Source organism: Corapipo altera, unplaced genomic scaffold, assembly GCF_003945725.1.
Source record: "Corapipo altera isolate COAL_440 unplaced genomic scaffold, ASM394572v1 205, whole genome shotgun sequence".
In the NCBI taxonomy this organism is placed as follows: domain Eukaryota; kingdom Metazoa; phylum Chordata; class Aves; order Passeriformes; family Pipridae; genus Corapipo; species Corapipo altera.
Window position 1 is genome coordinate 36,177 of NW_020885046.1, and position 21,714 is coordinate 57,890.

The 21,714-nt window shown below is 45.2% G+C and overlaps 1 protein-coding gene across 2 annotated transcripts in view; it reads right to left on the reverse strand.

Moving 5' to 3' along the window:
* Window positions 1-21,714, reverse strand: part of WDR7 (WD repeat domain 7) — a 32,431-nt gene that overhangs the window by 9,026 nt on the left and 1,691 nt on the right. The window contains exons 2-23 of one of the 2 annotated variants that reach the window (XM_027668591.1): window positions 19,998-20,169; window positions 19,472-19,578; window positions 19,084-19,162; window positions 18,799-18,973; window positions 18,588-18,664; window positions 17,659-17,778; window positions 17,241-17,386; window positions 16,787-16,889; window positions 16,519-16,660; window positions 15,715-15,963; window positions 14,945-15,165; window positions 13,868-14,063; window positions 12,830-13,044; window positions 11,383-12,143; window positions 11,170-11,252; window positions 10,465-10,548; window positions 9,480-9,598; window positions 9,199-9,322; window positions 7,907-8,020; window positions 3,209-3,430; window positions 1,545-1,731; window positions 39-156 (exon numbers count right to left, since the gene is read on the reverse strand). In XM_027668591.1, the coding sequence (XP_027524392.1) occupies window positions 39-156; window positions 1,545-1,731; window positions 3,209-3,430; window positions 7,907-8,020; window positions 9,199-9,322; window positions 9,480-9,598; window positions 10,465-10,548; window positions 11,170-11,252; window positions 11,383-12,143; window positions 12,830-13,044; window positions 13,868-14,063; window positions 14,945-15,165; window positions 15,715-15,963; window positions 16,519-16,660; window positions 16,787-16,889; window positions 17,241-17,386; window positions 17,659-17,778; window positions 18,588-18,664; window positions 18,799-18,973; window positions 19,084-19,162; window positions 19,472-19,578; window positions 19,998-20,156 (3,801 nt within the window). In that variant the 5' untranslated portion in view covers window positions 20,157-20,169. The remainder of the gene's footprint in view (window positions 1-38; window positions 157-1,544; window positions 1,732-3,208; window positions 3,431-7,906; window positions 8,021-9,198; window positions 9,323-9,479; window positions 9,599-10,464; window positions 10,549-11,169; window positions 11,253-11,382; window positions 12,144-12,829; window positions 13,045-13,867; window positions 14,064-14,944; window positions 15,166-15,714; window positions 15,964-16,518; window positions 16,661-16,786; window positions 16,890-17,240; window positions 17,387-17,658; window positions 17,779-18,587; window positions 18,665-18,798; window positions 18,974-19,083; window positions 19,163-19,471; window positions 19,579-19,997; window positions 20,170-21,714) is intronic. The other variant, XM_027668592.1, reaches the window with a different exon arrangement.

The following is a 21,714-nucleotide window of genomic DNA, read 5'->3' on the forward strand; positions in this document are numbered from 1 at the left end:
TGGGGTGGAAGGGTGCTGGCTGCAGGTGCCCCACTCACCTCCTTGGCGATGGTGGTGATGAAGGCGGGCGGGCGGGCAGTGGCGATGAGGGACAGCGCGTGCCGCGCCGAGCGCGCCGAGTCGGCCGCCGGGCTCAGGGGCAGCCCCATTGTGATGCTAAAAAGGGGGGCCAGGGTGGACAAAAGGCAGGGACAAAGAAAGAAAGAAAGAAAAAAAAAAAAAAAGGAGCATTAGAAAAATATCGAGTGCAAAAAGATTAGAAAGCAGCTTATAATGTCAGTTCAAGGTCAGCGGGAGCGCTCCGGCGGTTCCGGGATAATGGACTCCCAACAATGAGCGGTGATTAGGAGTCAGGGTGTTCCTGCATCAACCCCAAATCGAATAATTAACCATGAAGATTGAAAACAGGGAGTGCATCTGTCCGAAGTGGGGGAAAGGCCTTGTTAACAAATGATCTGGATGTGCTGAATACACATCTCAACCCCCACGGAGGGAGAGGCCAGAGAGCCCGGAGCGTCTTCCCGAGGATTTATGGTTTGGGCTTTTCCAGTGTTTGAAACACTGAAGGCTGAGAAATCTTCTGGGCAGGGAAATTCTCTTTAATTCAAGGTTTTTTTAGTTGCTGTGACCCCTGGAAGTGTCCAAGGCCAGGTTTGGAGCAATCTGGACTAGTGGAAGGTGTCCCTGCCCGTGGCAGGGGGTGGGACTGGGTGATCCTTAAAATCCCTCTCGACCCAAACCATTCCATGATAACCTGGCTGGAACATCACCTATTTTAAACATGAACTGAAAAAGCCAAAACCAAGCCCAAAATGATTCCTACCCTCCTGTCTGTGCCAGGACAAAGCCTAAGAATGCTGGGAAAACACTCTTAGCCCTCACAGCCGAGCGGTTTCCTTCGGCACGGTCTAACTTCCGGAGACCGGGATGAACTGGAGTTACAAACACCTGGATGTTCCTTGGATTCAGCAGGGAAAAAAAGAAACCCACTCCTTTTCCTGGTCAATAAATGTGATTTTTTTTATATGGAGCTCAACATAAAAGCTCCCGGATAAAACATGGGTTTTTGTCACACCACAAGGAGTAATTGGAGTTCCCACAAAATACAATGGAAATCCAATTTCTCCACATTTCTCCATGGATTTGTTCTTAGTATCTTGAGGAAATGAAAACTTCTATGAAATGGGAGAGATCTGCTTTAAAATAAGGTCAGGGAACCCTCACCAGCTCCCAAAAACATCCATGGGATTAAAATAACCCTCATTGCAGGTGGCATTTAAAATCCGCATGGTGGCACCAACAAATACTTCGTGGAATGGTTTGGGCTGGGAAGGATTTGAAGGATCATCTCAGGGACACCTCCTACTAGAGCAGGTTGCTCCAAGCTGGCCTTGGTCACTTCTAGGGTGTGCCAGGGCCTGCCCACCCTGCCAGGGAGGGATTTCTTCCCGATGTCTCACCTCACCCTGCCCTCCTCGGCCCCAGGACTCGAGGACGCCGAGGTGGGCATGGGAATGGGACTGGGAATTGCCGGCGGTACCCACTTGGCCAGCTGCTTCTCGGCGTCGGCGCAGAGCTCCAGCAGCCCCATGAGCACGGCGGACACGTCCATGTAGGGCTCCCAGACGGTGAAGCCGCGGCCGATGAGGTCGATGGCGGTGCGGCGGATGGTGGAGTGCGCCGGCAGCTTGGCGCTGGGCGGCTGCAGCAGCAGGAACGTCAGCGCCTTGCCTGGGGGGAGGAACCACATCCCAAACAACTTGAACAATCCCAAATCCCAATCCAAGTGCTGGATATTGAGGGAACGTTATTAATATTTCATTTCACTGAATAAAATTTATATACACGTAGGAGCGACGCTTCCCAGCACAGGTAGTTTGTTATTATCTCCTCGTCGTTATTTGTTACCTCCTGATAAAGGTAATTACTGATTTTATCAGGTTTTTCTTGCTTGTTTGGTTTAATAAACAAACCTCACATTTTCCTGGTGATTCACACCAACGACACCCAAAAGTGTCAGTGTTATGTCCCAGCTCTAAAAGCGACTCCTCAATCGTTACCCCAATGAAACATTCCTGGTTCTTCCCTGGGAATCCCGCTGGATGAAGCCAACCCTGCCCAATCCTCAGCCAGGACATCTTTGTTTAAAAGCTTTGCCTCGGCTTAAGCGAAGGAATTAATATTGACAAAAACATCAGGGCGGCTAATGAGTTGTTCGTTAGGGCAATAAACATGTCACATTAGAGGCGGCGCGGCCACGAGGTAATTAGCCCCGGAAAAGCTCCCTGGAAAAGCTCGCCGGAGCGGGGCCGGGGAGTATTCCCGGAGCTTCGCCGCTTCCCGTTAACATCCCGGGAGGAAAAGTCATCAAGAACCAAAACCCAAAGCTGGGTCCAAAAATCCAGATCCCTTCAGCCCTTCCTGCTCCTGGCCTGGGGAATTTTTTATCCCAGATCTTCTCTGGGGTGTAAAAATCGGGATATTTTTAGGCCTCAATTAAAAGGATTTTTTTCTAAAGACATAACGAGGATCAGATCACAATTTTTCCAACTGGGAAATATTCCAGGCCAGGTTGGAGCAATTTGGGCTAGTGGAAGGTATCCCTGCTGGAATGGGATGATCCTTAAAATCCCTCCCAATCCACATCAACTCTGGGATTTTCACAGAATTCAGAATATTAAATATGCAAAAAAATTATATCAAATTAAAAAAAATATTATATATATATACATATAATTCAAGAGGGAAATAATGGGAAAAAAGGAAATAATTTCTAGGATTTGATTCTGTTGCTAAAGCCACGTGGGGCATTCCTGGGGTGGCATTTTTTTCTCCTGGAATAACTCTGGGAACGAGCAGTGAGGGAAGCAGGGATTGATGCAGGTGGCAGGTGGGGATTTCTAGAGGGTTCCACCCTCTCCCAAAGGCACAGTCAGAATTCCATGCCACTGGAACAGGGAGGAATATCCTGTATTTTATGGATTTCCCCATCCTTGGAAGTGTTGCAGGCCAGGTTGGACAGGGCTTGGGGAAGGTGTTCCAGGATAAATTGAATAAATGCAGTTTAAGTGCTCTTAATAAATAAGGGTTGCCAGAATTCCAGCAGCACCGATTCCTCGGCAACCTCTTCCCGTGCATTCCCGATTCCCGACCTTCCCGGGGGAAAAAGGGAATGTCAAGGAAGGAGTTTGGAGCTGGGGATACTCACACGTGTGCCTGGCCAAGGAATAATTGGATCCACCACTGGTGAGGCCGAATCCCTCGGGAATCTGGCTGGAGCTGCGGGGCCGGGTGAGGAGTTTGGGCGGCTCGATCTCGGCGCCGAACTCGGCCCCGATGACCCCCAGCAGGACGATGGCCGTGGCCTGTTTGCGCCGCTCCTCGTAGGATGTGGAGACCTTCTTGGGCTGGGGGAGGCCCGAGAGACACCCTAAAAACACAAAGAACACTCCAAACGGTGCTTCCCAAAGAAAATACAGGAATAAAGAACTTCAATCACACCGGGATTTTTAGGCATGGATGTGATTCTGTTTTAACTTTAATAAATCTCGAAATATCCCCTTCCAAACCTGCCTCCACAGGGACAAAAAATCCACTGGAAAACTGCCTGATTCCAGAGTTTTGTTTGCTCAGTGTGGAATTTTGTCTTTGTCTAGTGATTGTTCTTGTTCACCTTAAATGCAATTTTCCTTTGGTTTTGAAAGAAGATGGATTTTTTTCAGGATAATTCCTCGACACCCTTTTTGTTTAGGATCCATCATCACATCCAACTTTTGCTGCTAAATTTTAGGACAACACCACACGCCATTAAACCAAATGGGTATTTTTATAGAGTGATATGTTATAGATGGGATTTTTAAACATCATAATTAGGAATTTTAAATAAAACTGAAATGTGGGTCATTACTTTAATACAGCCCAGGGATTCTGAATTCCACTAAGCAGAGGAAGTTAGTTTTTTTTTTTTAAATAATATCCCAAAATCTTAGAAGAAATTATTGGAATGAAACCACCCAAGTCATTTATTCTGATAAAGAAAGCTCACTTTTACCTGTATTAATTAATTAATTACCTCTATTAATTCCCAGCATCCTAAGAAATTCCCTACCCTGCATTGTAAAAAAATAAGGAAGTTTGAATCCTTCCTGGGTGCTGAGGAGTTGGGAGGCACCACCTGGCCCGGGATGAGGCTCATGGGGCTTGGGGATTAACGAAGGGGGAATTAATGAGGGTTAATGATATCCACAAGAAAACAAGGAACTGAACCAAATTTTGGGAGCTGTGCTCAGCCAAAAGGGAGAGGAAAAAAAAAACAAGGGAAAGCTTAACAATGGGAAGGGAGAGGGGGGGAAAAAAAAGGAAAGGAAAAAATCAATAGCAACCGCCTTCAGAAGAAGGACAAGAAGAAGAAGAAGGATGAAAAGGGGCTGGAACAAAGCAGGGAAGGGAAGGGTTGGAATTGTCCACCGGAGGTTTATCCCAGGTTCTCGTTGACATTGGGCTGTTCCACCTGGACAGAGAGGGCCCCATTCCCTGGGATGGCAGTTCCCAGATCCAGAATGGGATCCAAGCCCGTGCAGCCCCAGTTCCAGATCCCTGGATCCACGGATCCGTGCCCTAACGCGGAGCGGCAGCGGCGGGAGCGGAGCAGCTGCGGGAGCAGGGTCGGCGGGATGCGGATCGATGGGAATGAAAGGAAAAGCCAACACATGTGCTGCTTCCAGTAGGAAATTAAACCCCTGCCATGGCTTAGTTGAGATGGAGTTAACCCTTTGGAGAACCCGGAGCGGGGATTTGGGAGCGTCCTCCCAGAATCATGGCATGGTTTGGGTGGGAAGGGATCGCAGGCAGGGACACTTCCCGCTAGCCCAGGTTGCCCCAAGGCTCATCCAACCCAGCCCTGGATGCTTCCAGGGATGGGGAATCCACGACCTCTCCGGGCCACGGAATCTGCACCAACAGGATTTGGACAAAACCAAACTCCTGGGAATCCACAAATCCCAGAAATTAAAACCCAACTGACCCCAAACTCAAGCACAAAAAAATCCCGACCTTCCGCCCCGCAAAGCTCCAGATGGGAGTAAAACCACTTAATAAAGGGGGGAAAAAAATCCTCCTTGATATTTTTATTTTTTTGGTTTTAATTCCAATTGATGGGAATGGTTTCCCCCCAGCTAAGCTGCCAGGGGCCTTTGGGAGGTTTTTCCACCGGAATAATGCCTGGAAGAATGGAAGAATTTGGTATTTTGTCCCTGCGCTGCCGCTCCCTTTAATCATGGCCAGGGCTGACAGGCAGATCCATTTTCCTGACAGGACGGTTGATCACCCTATCAGTGGGACAAAATTAATAACCTCCAAGAGGCCAGGCTGGAAAACAAACAAAAAAAAGAGGATGAAAACCTTCGAGATTTGAGGTGGAAAAATCCCCATTTCAGGTGGAGGGTGTGTGCACACTCCCAAATATCATCCTGAATGTTCCCAAATACGGAAATAAACCCCCAGGACTGCTCAGAGCAGACAGCACAAAGACAGGACAAAATGCTGGAGATAGAGGTGAAATATTCCCAAATTTCTCAGGTTTAGGAGGCCGTGGGATGTCGGAAGCGCGGCCACGAGGTCAGGCCGCTTCCTTCCAATTAACTCCCGTTAATTGGCTTTGCCCACTTTGGAGGGAAAATTAATTTCAGCCCAGCTTAGAATAAAAGGATTAAATGAAGTTCTCCAGGTTTTAACTGGAAGAGGAATCAATGGATTGGAATTAAGAGGAATCACTGGATTGGAATTAAGAGGAATCACTGGATTGGAATTAAGGCTGGAGCGGTTTTATGGGAGGGGTTTTCTATTTTCCAAGCAGGTGCAAACTCGGAGTATTCCCAGGCTGGAGTAGCTACTCCAGCTCAGAGGAGATCCAGAAATCCCTATGGAACATCAAATCCAAGCCCTGGAGATCCTGATCCAACAAAATCGTGGCCGTGGTCACCGGCACAGAGAGTCCCGGAGAGCGGGACCGACCCCACCCAGCTCAGGGTTGTGGTTCCACCCCCTAATTCCCACTGGGATTTAGTCCCAGCATTCCATAGTATTATGGGAATACAGGAGTAGCTGGGATTTAGTGCCAGCATTCCATAGTATTACGGAAATACAGGAATATTGGAAATGCAGAGTTCGAATGGATACAGGGGATAAAATGATTGGCTGAGCACAGAGGACTCACTCCAAAGAAATCAGGAGCCAGAAATCCCAGGAATTGTGAGGAGGAAAAGGCAGGAAAAGAGGGAAAACATTGGATCCAACCTGTGGTTCCTCATTCCCAAACCTCCTGCTGGCAAAGGATTGGGAATGCTTGGAAGTGCAGCCATTCCTGCATCCAGAGCTCCCTCCGCTGGCCCAGCACGGGAGGAGCTTCAGGAGCTGAAATTCCTGCCTGGAAGGGCCAAAAGCAGCAGGAATTTTGGGAATTTCTGCCCTCCTGGAGACACCCAGAAAGCTGGCAATGCAGGGAGTTAAGAAGCCTGTGCCTGGGAATTCTAAAATCTAATAATTCTCATTTTTTCCCCATTTTTCTTTGTGCTGTTCCCATAATCCCTCACCTTGGGCTGCTTCCCGAAGGGAAAAATCCAGCCTGGATTTCAAATTATAAGTTATATAAATATATTCATTATATTCCCAGTTCTATTCCCTGAAATAGGAAATGATATTAATATATTATATTCTAAGTTATATTCCCTAATATTAGTGAAATTATTAAAATACCACCTGCTGAAATATCTGTAAAAATTAATATTATTGGAATTCTTAACATACCATCTGCTGAAATATCTGACTTGTCCAAGTTTAAAAAATGGGAATAATGCACAGAAAAATAGAATAAATCACTTCAGGAATGAATTTAAAACGACTTCAGTTAAGTGGGACTACAATAAGAAAGTCTGCCAATTAATAGAATAATAATAAAACTAAAATAATAATAACAAAAGCAACTCAAAATAGACCCAACGTACCAAATTATAATTATTAATATAATAATGCAATTAAGATACTAATAAAATTAATAGAATAAAATTAATGCGATAAAAACATAATAATAGAAGTACTTAATATAAAAATTTATAGAAATAAGATGTAATATGATATATTTATTCTAATAAATATATCATTAATATAACAATAAAACTAAAATAATAATAAAAGCAATTCAAAATACACCCAATGTATCAAATTATAATAATTAATATAATGATACAATTAATATATTAATAAAATTATTATAATATAATTAATATATTAAGTATTTTTATTATTTTATTTTTATTAATATAGCAATAGAATAATATATATTTACTGTAATAAATATATATAATTAAACCAACAATAAAATAAAATAATAGTAAAGACAATGATACAATAATAAATATAATAATATATATTTATTACAATAAATATACATAGTTAATATAACAATTAAAAAATAATAACAGTAATAAATATAATAACAAATATAATAATATATATTTATTATAGTAATAAATATATACATCATTAATATAACAATAAAGATAAAATGATAATAAAAACAATTAAAAGGAGCATTTGAAGACAGACTCCCTAAGAGCCACCAGCAGGATATGATGTAAAAAATCAGAATAAAGTCATTATTCCTCAAGAATTACAAGATGAATGTGGATTGTGGGTGGAGTGAAGGGCTCCAAAGCCATTAAAATATTAATAATATTATAATTAGTAATAATAATTTAAAATAATATTAAATTCATAATAACATAATAAAATAATAATAAATAAAATAATAATAAATTAAATAATAATAAATAAAATATAATTAAATCTAAGAATAATTATAATCAAAATAATAATAAAAATAATTAATAATAACTTAATTAAGGCTCACCCGCTGCGATGTCGTCGTCCCCCAGGTCCTGCTCCTCCTCCTGAGCTTTGGCCTCTGTGCCCACAGACTCTGGGCTGGCAGTGCCAGTCTGAGCAGCTTCTGTGGGCACTCCAGCTGCAGGGAAAGACCAAAAATCAAGTTTTCCCACTGAAATATGATTTTTATATAATTTGATATTATATTCCCAGTTATATTCCTTAATATTATTGGAATTATTAAAATACCACCTGCTGAAATATCTGTAAACACTGATATTATTGAAAGGATTAAAAGGCCACCTGTTGAAATATCTGACTTCTCTGAGTAAAAAAAAAAATGGGAATAACACCCAGAAATTTATAATAAATCACATGGGATAACATTTATAGAAGTTTTTACCTAAATGATTTTTATTTAATGTAAAAAAATGCTAATATTAAAAATTAACCCTAAAAATAGGGTTAATTCTCTTAGAATACAGATTGCAGGGAGTCTGTTCCCTAGAGAACTGATTTCATTTATATCACTTTTCACCAAAATGATTTTTATTTCATGTCAAAAACCACTAATATTAAAAATAGAGTTAATTCCCTAAAAAGGTGGATTGCAGTGAGTCTGTTCCTTTAGAGAACTGATTTCCCAAATCAATTTGGATTTAACCAAGATTTATTTTTTCCAGTGGGGAAAAAAAAAGCTCATTTCAGGAAAAATAAGCACTTTGGGGTTAAAAGAGAGGAAAATACCCATTTTTCCTGGTTTTTTTTCTCCCCTTAAAATTCCAAACCTGGAGGCCTGTGGAAGGAGTCAGAATTGCTCCGATCCCTAGGAATGACCTGATTATGAATAATTCTGGATTCCCAGTGCCTTTTCCAGTAGGAAAAAAAGCTGATTTCAGGAAAAATAAACACTTTGGGGTTAAAAGAGAGGAAAATACCCATTTTTCCTGGTTTTTTTCCCCCCTGAAAATTCCAAACCTGGAGGTCTGTTGAAGGAGCCAGAGTTGCTCCGATCGCCCGGAATGACCTGATTATGAAAAATTCTGGATTCCCAGTGCCTTTTCCAGCAGGAAAAAAAGCTGATTTCAGGAAAAATAAGCACTTTGGGGTTAAAAGAGAGGAAAATATCCATTTTTACTGGTTTTTTACCCCTGAAAACTCCAAACCCGGAGCCCGTCGAGGGACGGTTTTGGCCAGAGTCGCTCCGACCCCCCGGAACGGGCTGATATATTTGAATATCCTGAATAATTGTGGATTCCCAGGGGTTTTTCCCCCTGTTGTCCCTGTCTTTTGGCAGGTTTTCCCGGCATTCCTTACGGGAGATGACGCTGTCCATGTACTGGGGCAGGTAGGGGGCCCAGGCGTCGATGGTCTCCTTGCGTCCCGCCTGCTCGATGCGCCGCAGCTCGGCCAGGAGAAGCGCCTGCGCCGCCTCCCGAACCTACAGGGCACAGGAAAACTCACCTTGGCCCACCAGAAATCCCAACTGGCAGATTTGGGGCGGGAGAGAATCGGTTTTGGAGGCTTTGGGGCGGGAAAGAATTGTTTTATTAAAGGAAAGGAGAAGTCGGAGCCGGAAAACGCGGCGCGGGACCGACCTCCAAGCATCGGTCCTGCCAGCGGCGCGCCAGCATCTCCAGGAGAGGGGGTCGGAATTTTTCCAGGCCCAGCAGGTCCGGGAGCATCACACAGTGCATGGCTGCCAGCTGGCTCCAGCCTGGAAAACAGCGGGAAGAGGGATGGGAGCGACCGGAGCGAGCCGAGCGGCACGCGAATTGACTTACCCCTGGAGCACCAACATAAATAAATTATAAATCAATTAGAATTATAAAGAAACGACAGCAACCTCAGGAATTATTATCCCTTTAAGGATTACATGGAATTTTCTGTCCTGAATTTCCTTGGGTTTCCACCTCAATCTGATTTGAACCCGGGTGAATTCCTACTCCGGGTCTGCAGAAACATCTGGAGCTCCAACTGCACAAATGTTTGGGAAATATTCCATAGGCAACAATTATTTAGTAAGAGATTAAGAGATATTTAATATTATAGCCACTGACTTGAAAAATACCTCGGGTGAACACATAAATCTACAAGTTTTAATTTCTCAGCAATTTTTAATTTCTCGGGTACAAAAATGTGAATTTTTTCACCACGGTGCTAAAGAAATTCTATCAATTTTCCTTTGAAAAAAAGGATTCAAAGGAGGAATTTCCAGTTTAAGAGATGTGTGGAAGCAGGAATTTATACACCAGTGATAAAAATTCAGATTTAAAGCAACTTGCCCGCAGGGTGTTTGTGCAGGAAGATGTTTCTCACAATGGCAATAAATATTTATTAGATCAAATTGACCTCCAGCACCGACCCCAGGTAGTTTAAATACATCCCAAGTCTTCCTAAGAAACACCAAAAATCAGATTTAAATGAGGGGAAACTTGATTTTCTTTGGTTCATTTGCTAAGAGAAAGAGCAAACCCACCCCCCTGGCAAAGGAAAACTCCTTTATAAATCAAATTAAAGTGTCCCAGCAGTGATAAAGGATTTTAGTTGAAAGGATAAATAGAAAAAGTGAGGAAGGAATACCTTCATTGACTAAGAAACAGGAATGTAAAGGAGGAGCAGTGTCAGAGTGCCCAGATTCCAGGTTAGAAGGAGCAGCAGGAGCAACTTGCAGAGCAAAAGGAGGAATAAAAAAAAGAGATAAAAAAAAGAGAGGCAAGTGAGGAAAAGCAGCAGAAAAATGGGTTAGTAATCACTGGAGAAGGGAAAGAACCTTCAACTTAAATATTCCAACTGAAGGAGAAGGTGCAACTTAAAATATTCAACTGAAAAATTTCATATTCAACTTGAAAAATAATATTAAACTGAAAAAACAATGGTCAACTGAACGAGAATTCCAGGTTTTCCAAGAAGTGAGAGGCAGACATGGAGCTGAAGAGACAGTAAGATAAAAAATCCCTGGGAATAAAGTGGCAAAAATTCCCTGGCAGGGAATGACTTCATGGCAGAACTAGCACCTGGGAATGATTCTTAAGAAGGTCTTAATTGTTAATAATTTTATCTAGGTGGATATTATTAATTACTAATAATTTTATCTAGGTGGATATTATTAATTACTAATAATTTTATCTAGGTGGATATCACACTATTACACTCCTTTTTTAATATTACATTGCACTGCCTTTTCCTCCCATGTAATATTTTGATGCTCAATAACCAGGTGATAAATCTGGTGTGTCAGGAGCTGGAATGATGGATCCAAAGGTACCAAAGAATGGGATATTTTACCTTGTTTAATTTGTCCTTGGCTGGAAACGGGAGGGGGTGGTGGCTTCGCTCTGGCCAGCTCGGGGGTGCCAGGTCTGGGTGGCCTAAACACAAAATATCCATGGAGAGACACAAAACACCCATAAGGAGACACATCAAAGGGTTCCTGATGGAAAACACACCCAACACACCAAATATACCCAAAAATACCCAAAAAGAGATGTTAAATCCCACCTGGTGGGCCCTTTCTTCATGTGGTCGCCGATGAAGGTGGCGTTGGTCATGCTCATCAGGGTGTTGGCCAAGGAGATGACGGAGAGCAGGTGCTGGGTGGTGACGGCGCGGGACACGCTGTAGGTGCCCTTGCCTGGCCCCTCGGTGCCGGACACCTTCCCGCCTGGCTCCCCGCCCGCTCCACCCACGGGCCGGTTGTAGCCGGGCAGCATCAGGGACATGTGGCCTCCTCTGGACACGAGGCCGAAGGACACGGAGCAGTGAGGCTTCAGCATTCCCAGGCGCTCCAGGCACAGCTCGTCCAGCCCGGAGTTGAGGCCCCAGGCGTGCAGGCAGGACATGAAGAGCTTGGCCGTGTCCATGGTCAGGTTGTACTCCAGCAGGGTGAGCGGTTTGGATTTGCTGGCGCGATATTCCGGGTCGCCGTCCTCCCTCCTCTGCCTCAGCGCGTCGTCGTCGTCGTCCTCATCGTCCAGCAGGTGTTCCTTGATGTTCTCCTTGATGGTCTCCTTGACCTGCTGGAAGAGCACGGCCGCCCGTTTGCCGGCCAGGAAGGAGCCGCCCTTGTCGGAGGCGCCGGAGGCTTTCTGGAGGTTCTCCGGGGACACGAGGGCGGTGTTGGGCCGGGACGCCTCCTCCGTCAGCAGCTGGATGATCAGGGCCTCCACGTCAAAGAACAGCACGTGGATGTCGGGGTCTGTCAGGTTGGTCTTGATGGCCTGGACCATCAGGGAATTGTGGGAGTATTTGGGTAAATTCCCCTGGAAAAAAACAAGGGAACAAATGGAAATTTCTACAGAGAAACCCTCAAAACACAGAAATTAAATTCACAGACATTTATGGATAAATAGAAGTTCTCCAGGGAAGACACGAGTTCACATTTCTTTCTCCTGGATTCCACAAGATCAGTCACATTCCAAGGAACAACAAAAATCCAAGTTTTTGTCATTATTATTATTAAACCACATGAAATATTTCAGGTTTGGAGACTGAACTACAGAATCAATTTATGCTGTCAGAGAAGAAGCTCCTCAAATTCACCCAGACACCCCTTGTGGGTCATTCCACTCCTTAAGTCCATCTTCTTCCTCCTTCCCATCCTCCCAAGGGGGGGAAAAAAAAAAAGAGAGGAGGAGATAAAAGCTGAAAAAAGTCACAAAAGGAGACTGAAAACCAGAAGGAACAGCAGCACCCAAGGCTGAGCTCATGTGTTTTTATGGAATTAGGATGGTGCTGGTGTTCCTAAGGAATGTTCTCACTAAGGGACATTTCTTTCCAAGCAGGACATAACAGCAGAAGGTAAAAAAAAAAAGGATAAACGGGAGAAGCTGGGAGTAGAGTGGCCTCAAGGTTTAGGCTGGATACTGGGAATATTCCCTCATGGAAAGGGCAGAGGTGGAGTGCCTGAGGACCTTCGCTCCGGGTGCTGCCCTAAAAGCCAACCAACCTTATCGGAGGCCTCGGAAGCCAGGAGGTTGGTGGCCAAGGTCTGCAGCTTCTGGTGGGCCACGTTCTTGAGGGCGGCCAGGCTGCGGCGGGTCATGGCCTGCTTCAGGTTGACGGCGGGGTGGCTGAGGGCATCCACGGCGGCGGGCACGGCCTCGTCGCAGGCGTTCAGGATCTCCACCGCCGTGATGCCCATCACGCACCGGTCCAGGGCGCCTGCAGGGGAGGGTTGGGAGAGCCTGGGTGAAACAGGAGGCCAGGCCCAAAAGAGTTAACTGAGACATTTGGGGCCTGTAACCATCTAGGAACATCTAAATGATCTGCGCTTGTTCTGTTCTACCTCCTGGACCAACATGTAAGAGGATGGTAAAAGAAACATATAATAGGCCTAGAGGTAATAAATAAGATGTAGTAAGATAAAGAAGACATTTGAATGGAAGAAACAGCTCCCTCAGCATCTCCTCATAGGACTTGTGCTCCAGTCCCTTCCCCAGCCTTGTTGCTCTTCTCTGGACCTGCTCCAGCCCCTCAATGTCCTTCCTGAGCTCAGGGTCCAGAACTGGACACAGCACTCCAGGGGTGGCCTCCCCAGTGCTGAGTCCAGGGGCAGAATCACTTCCTTGGACTTGTTGGCCACACTCTTCCTGATCCAGGCCAGGATCCATTGGCCTTCTTGGCCACCTGGGCACACTCTGGCTCCTGTGCAGCTTCCTGTCCATCCCCACTCCCAGCTCCCTTCCTGCCTGGCTGCTCTCCAGCCACTCTGGCCCAGCCTGGAGCTGCCAGGGGTTGTTGTGGCCAAAGTGCAGGACCCGGCCCTTGGCCTGGTTGAACCTCATCCCCTTGGAATCAGCCCAACTCTCCAACCTGTCCAGGTCCCTCTGCAGAGCCCTCCTGCCCTCCAGCTCATCGACACTCTCCCCCAGCTTGGTGTCATCCAGCTCAGTGTCATCCCCCAGCTTTAACTCCACCCTCGGAACCCTGGGCCAATCTAGATTTGCCCAGATCAAGGACGGATTCCGGGCGTGCGGGAGCTCACCGGTGTCCATCTGCCAGACGTACACGGAGCCGTCGGAGCAGCCCACCACCAGGTAGTCGTCGGCAGGTCTCCACTTGATGACCTGGATGGGGAAGAGGTGGCGGGAGGCCAACATGATGCACTTCTTCTCCCGCAGGCTCAGCAGGCCCACCGAGTGGTCGCTGGCGACGGAGCAGACGCAGTGCTGCACTCGGGCCTAAATCAAAAAAAAAAAATTTAAAAAGTTATCTTTGTCATAATGCAGAGATTGTTGGTATTAAAACCTTTTCCAGGGTGAGCAAAATCAGACAAAAGGTGGTTTCCAAGCAATTAATGTTGTTTTGTTCATGAAATTGTACTTACTCAGCCATGTTATACGAGGCAAAATTGCCTTGAAATTTATTCTTGGCAATATTTTAAATCCTTGATATAATTAAAACATGAGGAGAACAAAGCCATAAAAACCAGAACTGAGTAGTTTTTAAGATAACATAGAAATGTATAACAATAAGATAATATATAGTGATGTATAATGCATGTAATTGTACACAGATAACATGCATTATATATATATTACATATATATATGATATATGCATATACAGGCTATATACAGTATATATGTGTATATATATATACTATATGTGCATACACAGGTTATATATACTCTATATGTATATATACTATATGTAATGCATATATATATACTATATATACATATATAGGTTATATATACTACATATGTATACATATACTATATATATGTATATAAATACTACATATGCACATATAGGCTATATATACATATATAGGTTATATATACATATATATGCTCTATATACATATATATGCTATATATACTGTACATACACACTACATACTATATATAATACTATATAACTTAACACACACAATAAAACACCTGATATATTTTATATGCACATTACATTATTATTCCTATTACTATAATAACGATGACAACGACAACAGCATAATAATTAAGCTTTTTTTTTTTTTTTTTTATTTTTAAGACCTTTTATTTCAGCCCTTCCAAGCCCCGGCTCCACCTGGAGCATTCCGCCCTCCATTCCCCACTCACGCTGCAGTTGTCCGGCGGCACGAGGAGCTGGGTGATCTCGCCGCCGTGCACGCAGAAGATGTGCTTCATCTCCCCCGAGAAGATGTCCCAGACGATGACAGAGAAGTCCACCCCTCCCGAGACCAGGAAGCGCTGGTCGTAGCGGGAGGACACCTGGTGAGGGTACAGCAGGCACGTCACCTTGTTCCGGTGGCCCCGCAGCGTCCGGTGGGGCGGCCAACCTGGGGATTGGGGATTAACATTAGTATTTTTTGACATTAAATAAAAAGCATTCTGGTATAAAGTGATATAAATGAAATCAGTTCTCTAAAGGGACAGACTCACTGCAATTCATATTCTTAGAGAATTAACCCTATTTTTAATATCAGTATTTTTTTTACACAAAGAGGGGGCTTAGGGGAGACCTCCTCACTCTCTACAACTCCCTGACAGGAGGGGGGAGCCAAGTGGGGGTTGGTCTCTTTTCCCACCCAACCATCAGCAAGACAAGAGGGCTCAGTCTCAAGCTGTGCCAGGGGAGGTTTAGGTTGGAGATGAGAAAGAATTTCTTTGCAGAGAGGGTGCTCAGCCATTGGAATGGGCTGCCCAGGGAAGTGGTGGATTCTCCATCCCTGGAGGTTTTTAAGATAAGACTGGATGTGTCATCAGTGCCATGGGTTGGGAACCACGGTGGGGTTGGATCAAGGGTTGGACTTGATGATGTCAGAGGTCCCTTCCAACCCAACTGATTCCACGATTCCACGATTCCACGATTCCCGGTTTTCCCGTACCCCTGCGGAGCATGTGCTCTCCCTGGAGCAGCTGGACGATGGCGGTCTGGGTGGCGGGCACGATGACCACGCTGCCGTCCTGGCGGCCGCACACCAGGCGCCCGTGGGCCGGGATGTACACGCTGGCCGTCACCCGCAGCGGCTCGCCCAGCCCGGGCACCACGCTCAGCTGGTCGATGATGCCCGCGGGGCGAGGGCTCAGCTCGTCGAAAGCTTCCTGCAGGGAGATGGAGGTGGTGCTTGGCAGGCCTGGGAAAAAAGGAAGGGAAGAAAAAGAAGGAAGGGGTGAGGCGGGAGGAGGATTTGACGGTCCTGCCTGTGGAGCTGGAGGAGCTTTGAGTTCCCCTTCCGACCCAAAGCATTCCATGATTCTAGGCTGGAAATTAATGTACTGCCTACAAGGATAAAGCTAATTAAGATTTTGACCATTTATGGAAAAAAAAAAAGGGGGCGTGAAAAAAAAGAAGGAAAGGGTGAGGAGGGAGGAGGATTTGAGCAGCCTGGGCTAGTAGATCTGGAGGAGCTTTGAGTTCCCTTCCAATCCAAAGCATTCCATGATTCTGCACTGGAAATAAATATACTGGCTACAAGGATAAAGCTAATTAAGATTTTGAGCACTGATGAAAAAATGAAGCTGCTGTAACTCTTAAATAAACCTAATTAAGATTTTGATCGTGTGTTATCAAACGATGTTACTGCAACTCTTACAATTCAAGCCCAATGTCTTGGATATCTGAGAGAACCAGCAGGGCTTTGTCCAGCAAAAACACACCTAAAACTGTTAAAAGGCTGTTCATCGGGTACCTCTTGCACTCTCTTGCTGTTCCAGAGCGTCGGGCACGCTCCAGATGCACAATCTCCCCGAGGAGTCTCCTTGGATCAGCAGCTTGTAGGAGAACTCTCCCTGGCCACAGAAGAAGCGAGTGACTGGAGGACATATCAGGAGCTGTTAAAAAAAAAATAAAATTAATCAATAACTTCAGGCCACATACTCACATCAACAGTTTGCACTGTGCCTTTTAAAAGCAGGTCAGAAATTCCTGCAGTCCATGAGGAAAACCTCCTGTTTTACCTGTTTCTCTGCCCTGTCCAACACACTGTACAGCAAAGGTGGGATCAGGTTTTCCACGGCTTTCCCCACGTCCCTGCGGAACGAGTCGCTGGCTGGGAGGCAGCTGGGGGTGAGGAGGAGGAGACAGGAGTCAAATTCCCAGGATTTACAGAGGGATTGCTGCATCAGCACGTGGATGTTGCTCCCATCCTCGTGCTCTGATCACGAGGGGGTGAGGAAGGAGTTCAACATCAAACTGTCTCTTTAGCCAGAACAAAGATGTTTGCACATCATGAAGATGTCACAGGAGAAGGTTTGGATTTTCCTCTTGTCATTAACCTCTCTGATACCCAATTTAAAATTTCTGGCACAGTTTCACATTTATGTGCCTATTTTCAGTTTTTTGCACTGGGCCAAGATTTCAATGTTTTTCCCCTCCAGATAAAATAAATGGGAGTATTTAATTTTTGCCTACCTGGCTGGTAATTTATAGATGAAACTTTGTCCATCTTCTGTCCACACAATCACTTTATCAGCTGCCACAAAGTCCCCACCAGTCCAGGTCTGATTGTTTTCACTGGGAACTGAACATAAGAGGGAATAATCCCCAGCATCAAAAACCTGGGAAGAAACAACAAAAGGGGTGTCAGGAATCTATCAAAAAACAAATTTGGGGTTTAATATCCCAGAATGATGGAATGCTTTGGGTTAGAAGGGATCTTAAAGATCCTCCAGCTCCGATCCCGTGGGTGGAGATTCAGATAAAATATCTAAATATGCATTAAATATATAAATAGAATCACACTGAAAGGACTTGGAGCATCTTGCTCTGAATGTTTCTAAATTAATTAATTAAATTTAATTAAATTAGGCCCCAGGGGTTGGTGCCTTACCCTCCAGTACTTGGAGCACACGACCAGCAGCGAGCGCTGGGTGAAGGCGCAGAAGGAAATGCTCTGACAGTTCTGGCAGTAGATGGGCTTGGATTCCTCCTCAAACACGGGCGTGGTATCCTGAAAACAACCCAAAGCAACACCAAAATCATTCTTTTCCTGCTCAAATCGAACTCAGACCCCATGGAATAGGGACTCTGGCATTCCCTGAGGTGCCCCAGGGCCGATTTCCGAGGGAAACCTGAACGCTCGGAGCGGTTTTGATTCCATTATTCCTCCTAAGAAGATCTGCAGGAGGCACGTGGTCTCCTCTTTGGTCACTTAAGTCTCCCAAATTCCCCAGCAGGATGGATTAGTGGTGCTGATTTAGCCAGGGAATCACCTTGCAGCCAGGTAGGAAGATGGGATGAAGCAGATTCCACTCCCGTGGAATAAACTTAAAAAATAAGTTTATTTTTCCTTAAGTTGCTAAACATCTTTTCCAAGGGGTTTCTGGGAGGAGTTCATTTACCAGAGGTCTGAGACGTGCAGTAAATCTCAAACTTTTATTCATTAGGACACAGGGAGTTGGAGGTAATCCCAAAAAATGAATATTCCTAAAAAACTGGATCCTCTGCTCAGCAAATGTTAACCCAAATCATTGAACGGGAGAAATAAAAAGCAGATTTGGAAAAAAACTGGAGATTCTCCTCCTCTAAATTTTGCAATCAGTTCTCTGGGAAGGATTAGGAGTTCTGCTGAGAACTTGGGATTCTGGGAAGGTTTAGGAGTTCTGCTGGGAACTCGGGATCGCTAAAGCAAAATTCCAGAAGATGATTTTCCAGCTGGCAAAGAGGAAGAAGAATATCCTCAGGGGGTTGAAAGGACAGGAAACAACAGGAATACAATTTTCCACCCCTCCTGGAAATCCCACTAATCCAGCAGTTTACCTGGAGCCGACTGACTTCCGAGGTGATGATCCAGACTTTCAGGATGCCGGTCACGGAAACTGCCACCACAGTGTCCTCTGGGAAACACAGAAACCAGGATGAGATCCCAAGGAATTCTCCACCGGGTGTACAAATACACCCAGGAGAAACTAAAACTTCAGGCCAAAAACACCCCTGGAAGCATCCAAGGCCAGGAGTGAGAAATAATCACCTTGTGTCCTGTTGGATCGGATGATGCTCATGGAGCTGATCCAGTCAGGAGAGATCTTGGATATCAGGGAATAAAGAACTTCCAGGCTGGTGGCATCCACCACCAGAATTTCGGGATAATGCCCATGGCATAGGAGCCTCCCTTCCCGCTGGGAGCCGACTGTGAACTGATAGAACTGCCAAGACACAGAAATTATACCCCGGGTGGGACAGGAATTCCTTCATTTTTAATCCAAACCATAACGTTTGGGATTCCCCCAGCTCTGGAATTCTTCCCAGGACTGACCTGAATTCCCGTGTGCGCGCAGGCCAGTTTGGTGAACTCGATGCATCTCCCATCGTTCACGTCCCACAGGCACATCTCCCTAAAAACACCAAAAAAAATCGCCCTAAAACTCCAGGGAAACCAGGCCAGGCTTCCCAACATTTCAAAATCCCTCTACACTGGGAAGAACTTCATTGGAACCATTCCTTGGATATCAACTGCACAAGAAATCCTTCCCCCTCCACCCTCTGATTAGCAAATAAAACCACTTCAAAAATAAAATGTATTTGCTGATGAATTTTAAGGATCAAAAAAACCCGACGCAGCCCCAGGGTGGAAATACGGATAATTTGGGGACAGATTTCCATGATTTGACAGTTGTGCACATCAAAACTGCTGGGAAACTCACCCACTCTCGGATGCACTCACTATATATTGTTTTTCACTGGAAGCTGAGGCTTTGGATAAACAAGTAACTGAGGCCGTGTGACCAAAGAGTAGAGCTCTGGGATTAATCTGGGAGCAGGGAAAGAAAAGGGGAAGTCAAAATACCACTCTGAAAAAAGGAAAACACATATCCCAGCTTTCTATTTTATATATTATATATCTAATGATATACACACATTTAATTAGTGTAACTGTGGATATATAACCTTGAAAAAGAGTTTCTACTTAACACTGGAAAAAAAGGCAATTTGCAAACTCATGTCAATAAAATCTATAAAATTGGCTCAGTCTGAATGAAAAAATTGACAGGGAGAAACTATTGTTGCACAAGACAAGTTCTGGATATTTATAAATAAGGGGAGACCTCCAGGAGAGCCGGAGAGGGACTTGGGACAAGGGATGGAGGGACAGGACAAGGGGAATGGCTTGGGAAGGCAGGGATAGATGGGATATGGGGAAGGAATGGCGATTCCCAAGGGAATTCTTACCTGCAGGTCCGGGCTGAGGTCCCAGAGGCAGATCTGGCCGTCGTGGCAGCCGGTGACGATGACGGTGGCGCCGTCCATGAGCAGCAGGGAGGACACGCAGTGCGTGGGGGCGCGGCGGCCCCACAGCACGATGGGCAGCACCAGGCTGTTCCCGGCCATCCCACCCGCCGGCCTGCAACAAAACAGCACCAGAGACATGGCACCGGGAAACCCGCCGGACCCAGCGCCGGGGATGCCGGATACGACAGTGATGGCATCTCCATGAGGGACACCTCAGATTGCCCTCAGGGCCTGCCCTCAGGGAGGGCCTTCACCTTCCCTCAGGGAGGGCCTTCTCCTTCCCTCAGGGAGGGCCTTCTCCTTCCCTCAGGGAGGGCCTTCACCTGTCCTCAGGGAGGGCCTTCACCTGTCCTCAGGGAGGGCCTTCACCTGTCCTCAGGGAGGGCCTTCTCCTTCCCTCAGGGAGGGCCTTCGCCTTCCCTCAGGGAGGGCCATCACCTGCCCTCAGGGACCTCCTTCACCTGCCCTCAGGGACCTCCTTCACCTGCCCTCAGGGACCAAACTGCATCCCTTAAACTGTCCAGGAAAAACATATCCCCTCACACGTTTGGCAAAATTCCACAGGCTTTTTATCGATCTAGGCCCCAAACAGCACATCCCTGGGCATGCGGAGGGTTTGGCCAAAATCACTCTTTTCGGAGTGATTTTGAACTAACAAATGTTTGAAGCCCCTGGTTATTATATCTATGATGTTACTAGATTCCTGATATTAATACATCCCTGATATCATTACATCCCTGATACCATTATATTCCTGGTTTTATTACCTCCCTGCTATCATTCTACCCCTGCTATTCCATATCTGATATTACTGACAGTATTAAACACCTGATTGTACAGATATGCCCATCGGAATACGGAATATCCTGGTGAAATCAGCCTTGTGTAATCCACTGATAAAGCAGATTTTGGCCGTTACCCAGCAGGAAACAGGTCCAGCCCTATCTTTATGGCAACATTTGGGATATCTTATAAAGATATTGACACAAACAACACGGGGAAATTGGAGCTGCCACGAGGCCAAAATTGTCTCGGTGACCGGGAAGCGGAAAGAAAACAGAAATTCAAGTTGTGGCAATAAAATCCAGTTGCATTAGCACAAGATTTAAATCCCAAAACAAGCCTCTGTTGTCGGTAGCAACATTCCCAGCTCCAAGTTTTCAGAACTGACATTTTCTTATCGGCCACAAGGTTGTGTTAAATAAATAACTAAACACTCCTGTTATGCTCTGGGTGTCCCAGCTCACACCTCTGATTTAGAGGAGTACAAAGCAGGATTCACTGAAGAAATATTTTAAAATACTTTAAAACATTTTACAAACACAGCTCCCTGGAGCCTCCCACTTCACTCCACAAAATCCACATCATCCAATCACTAAGATCACAAAAAATGCCACTTCAGAACAAGGCAACTCATTCCTCGGACTCTGTTAATTAAAAATTATTTCATTGAGAGCTTGAATTTAATCAAATTAGAAATAGAAGACCTAAAAATCCAAGTATGGAATCTTTTGGAAGCTGCTCCACTGCAACCCCCATCACCTGCCCGTGCAGTGTTAATTTGTTATGCAACGCTGGATCGATTGTTTTGTCTGGGCAACCATGAATATAAATCACAAATAGAAAAATCACAAATAGAAAAATCACAAATAGAAAA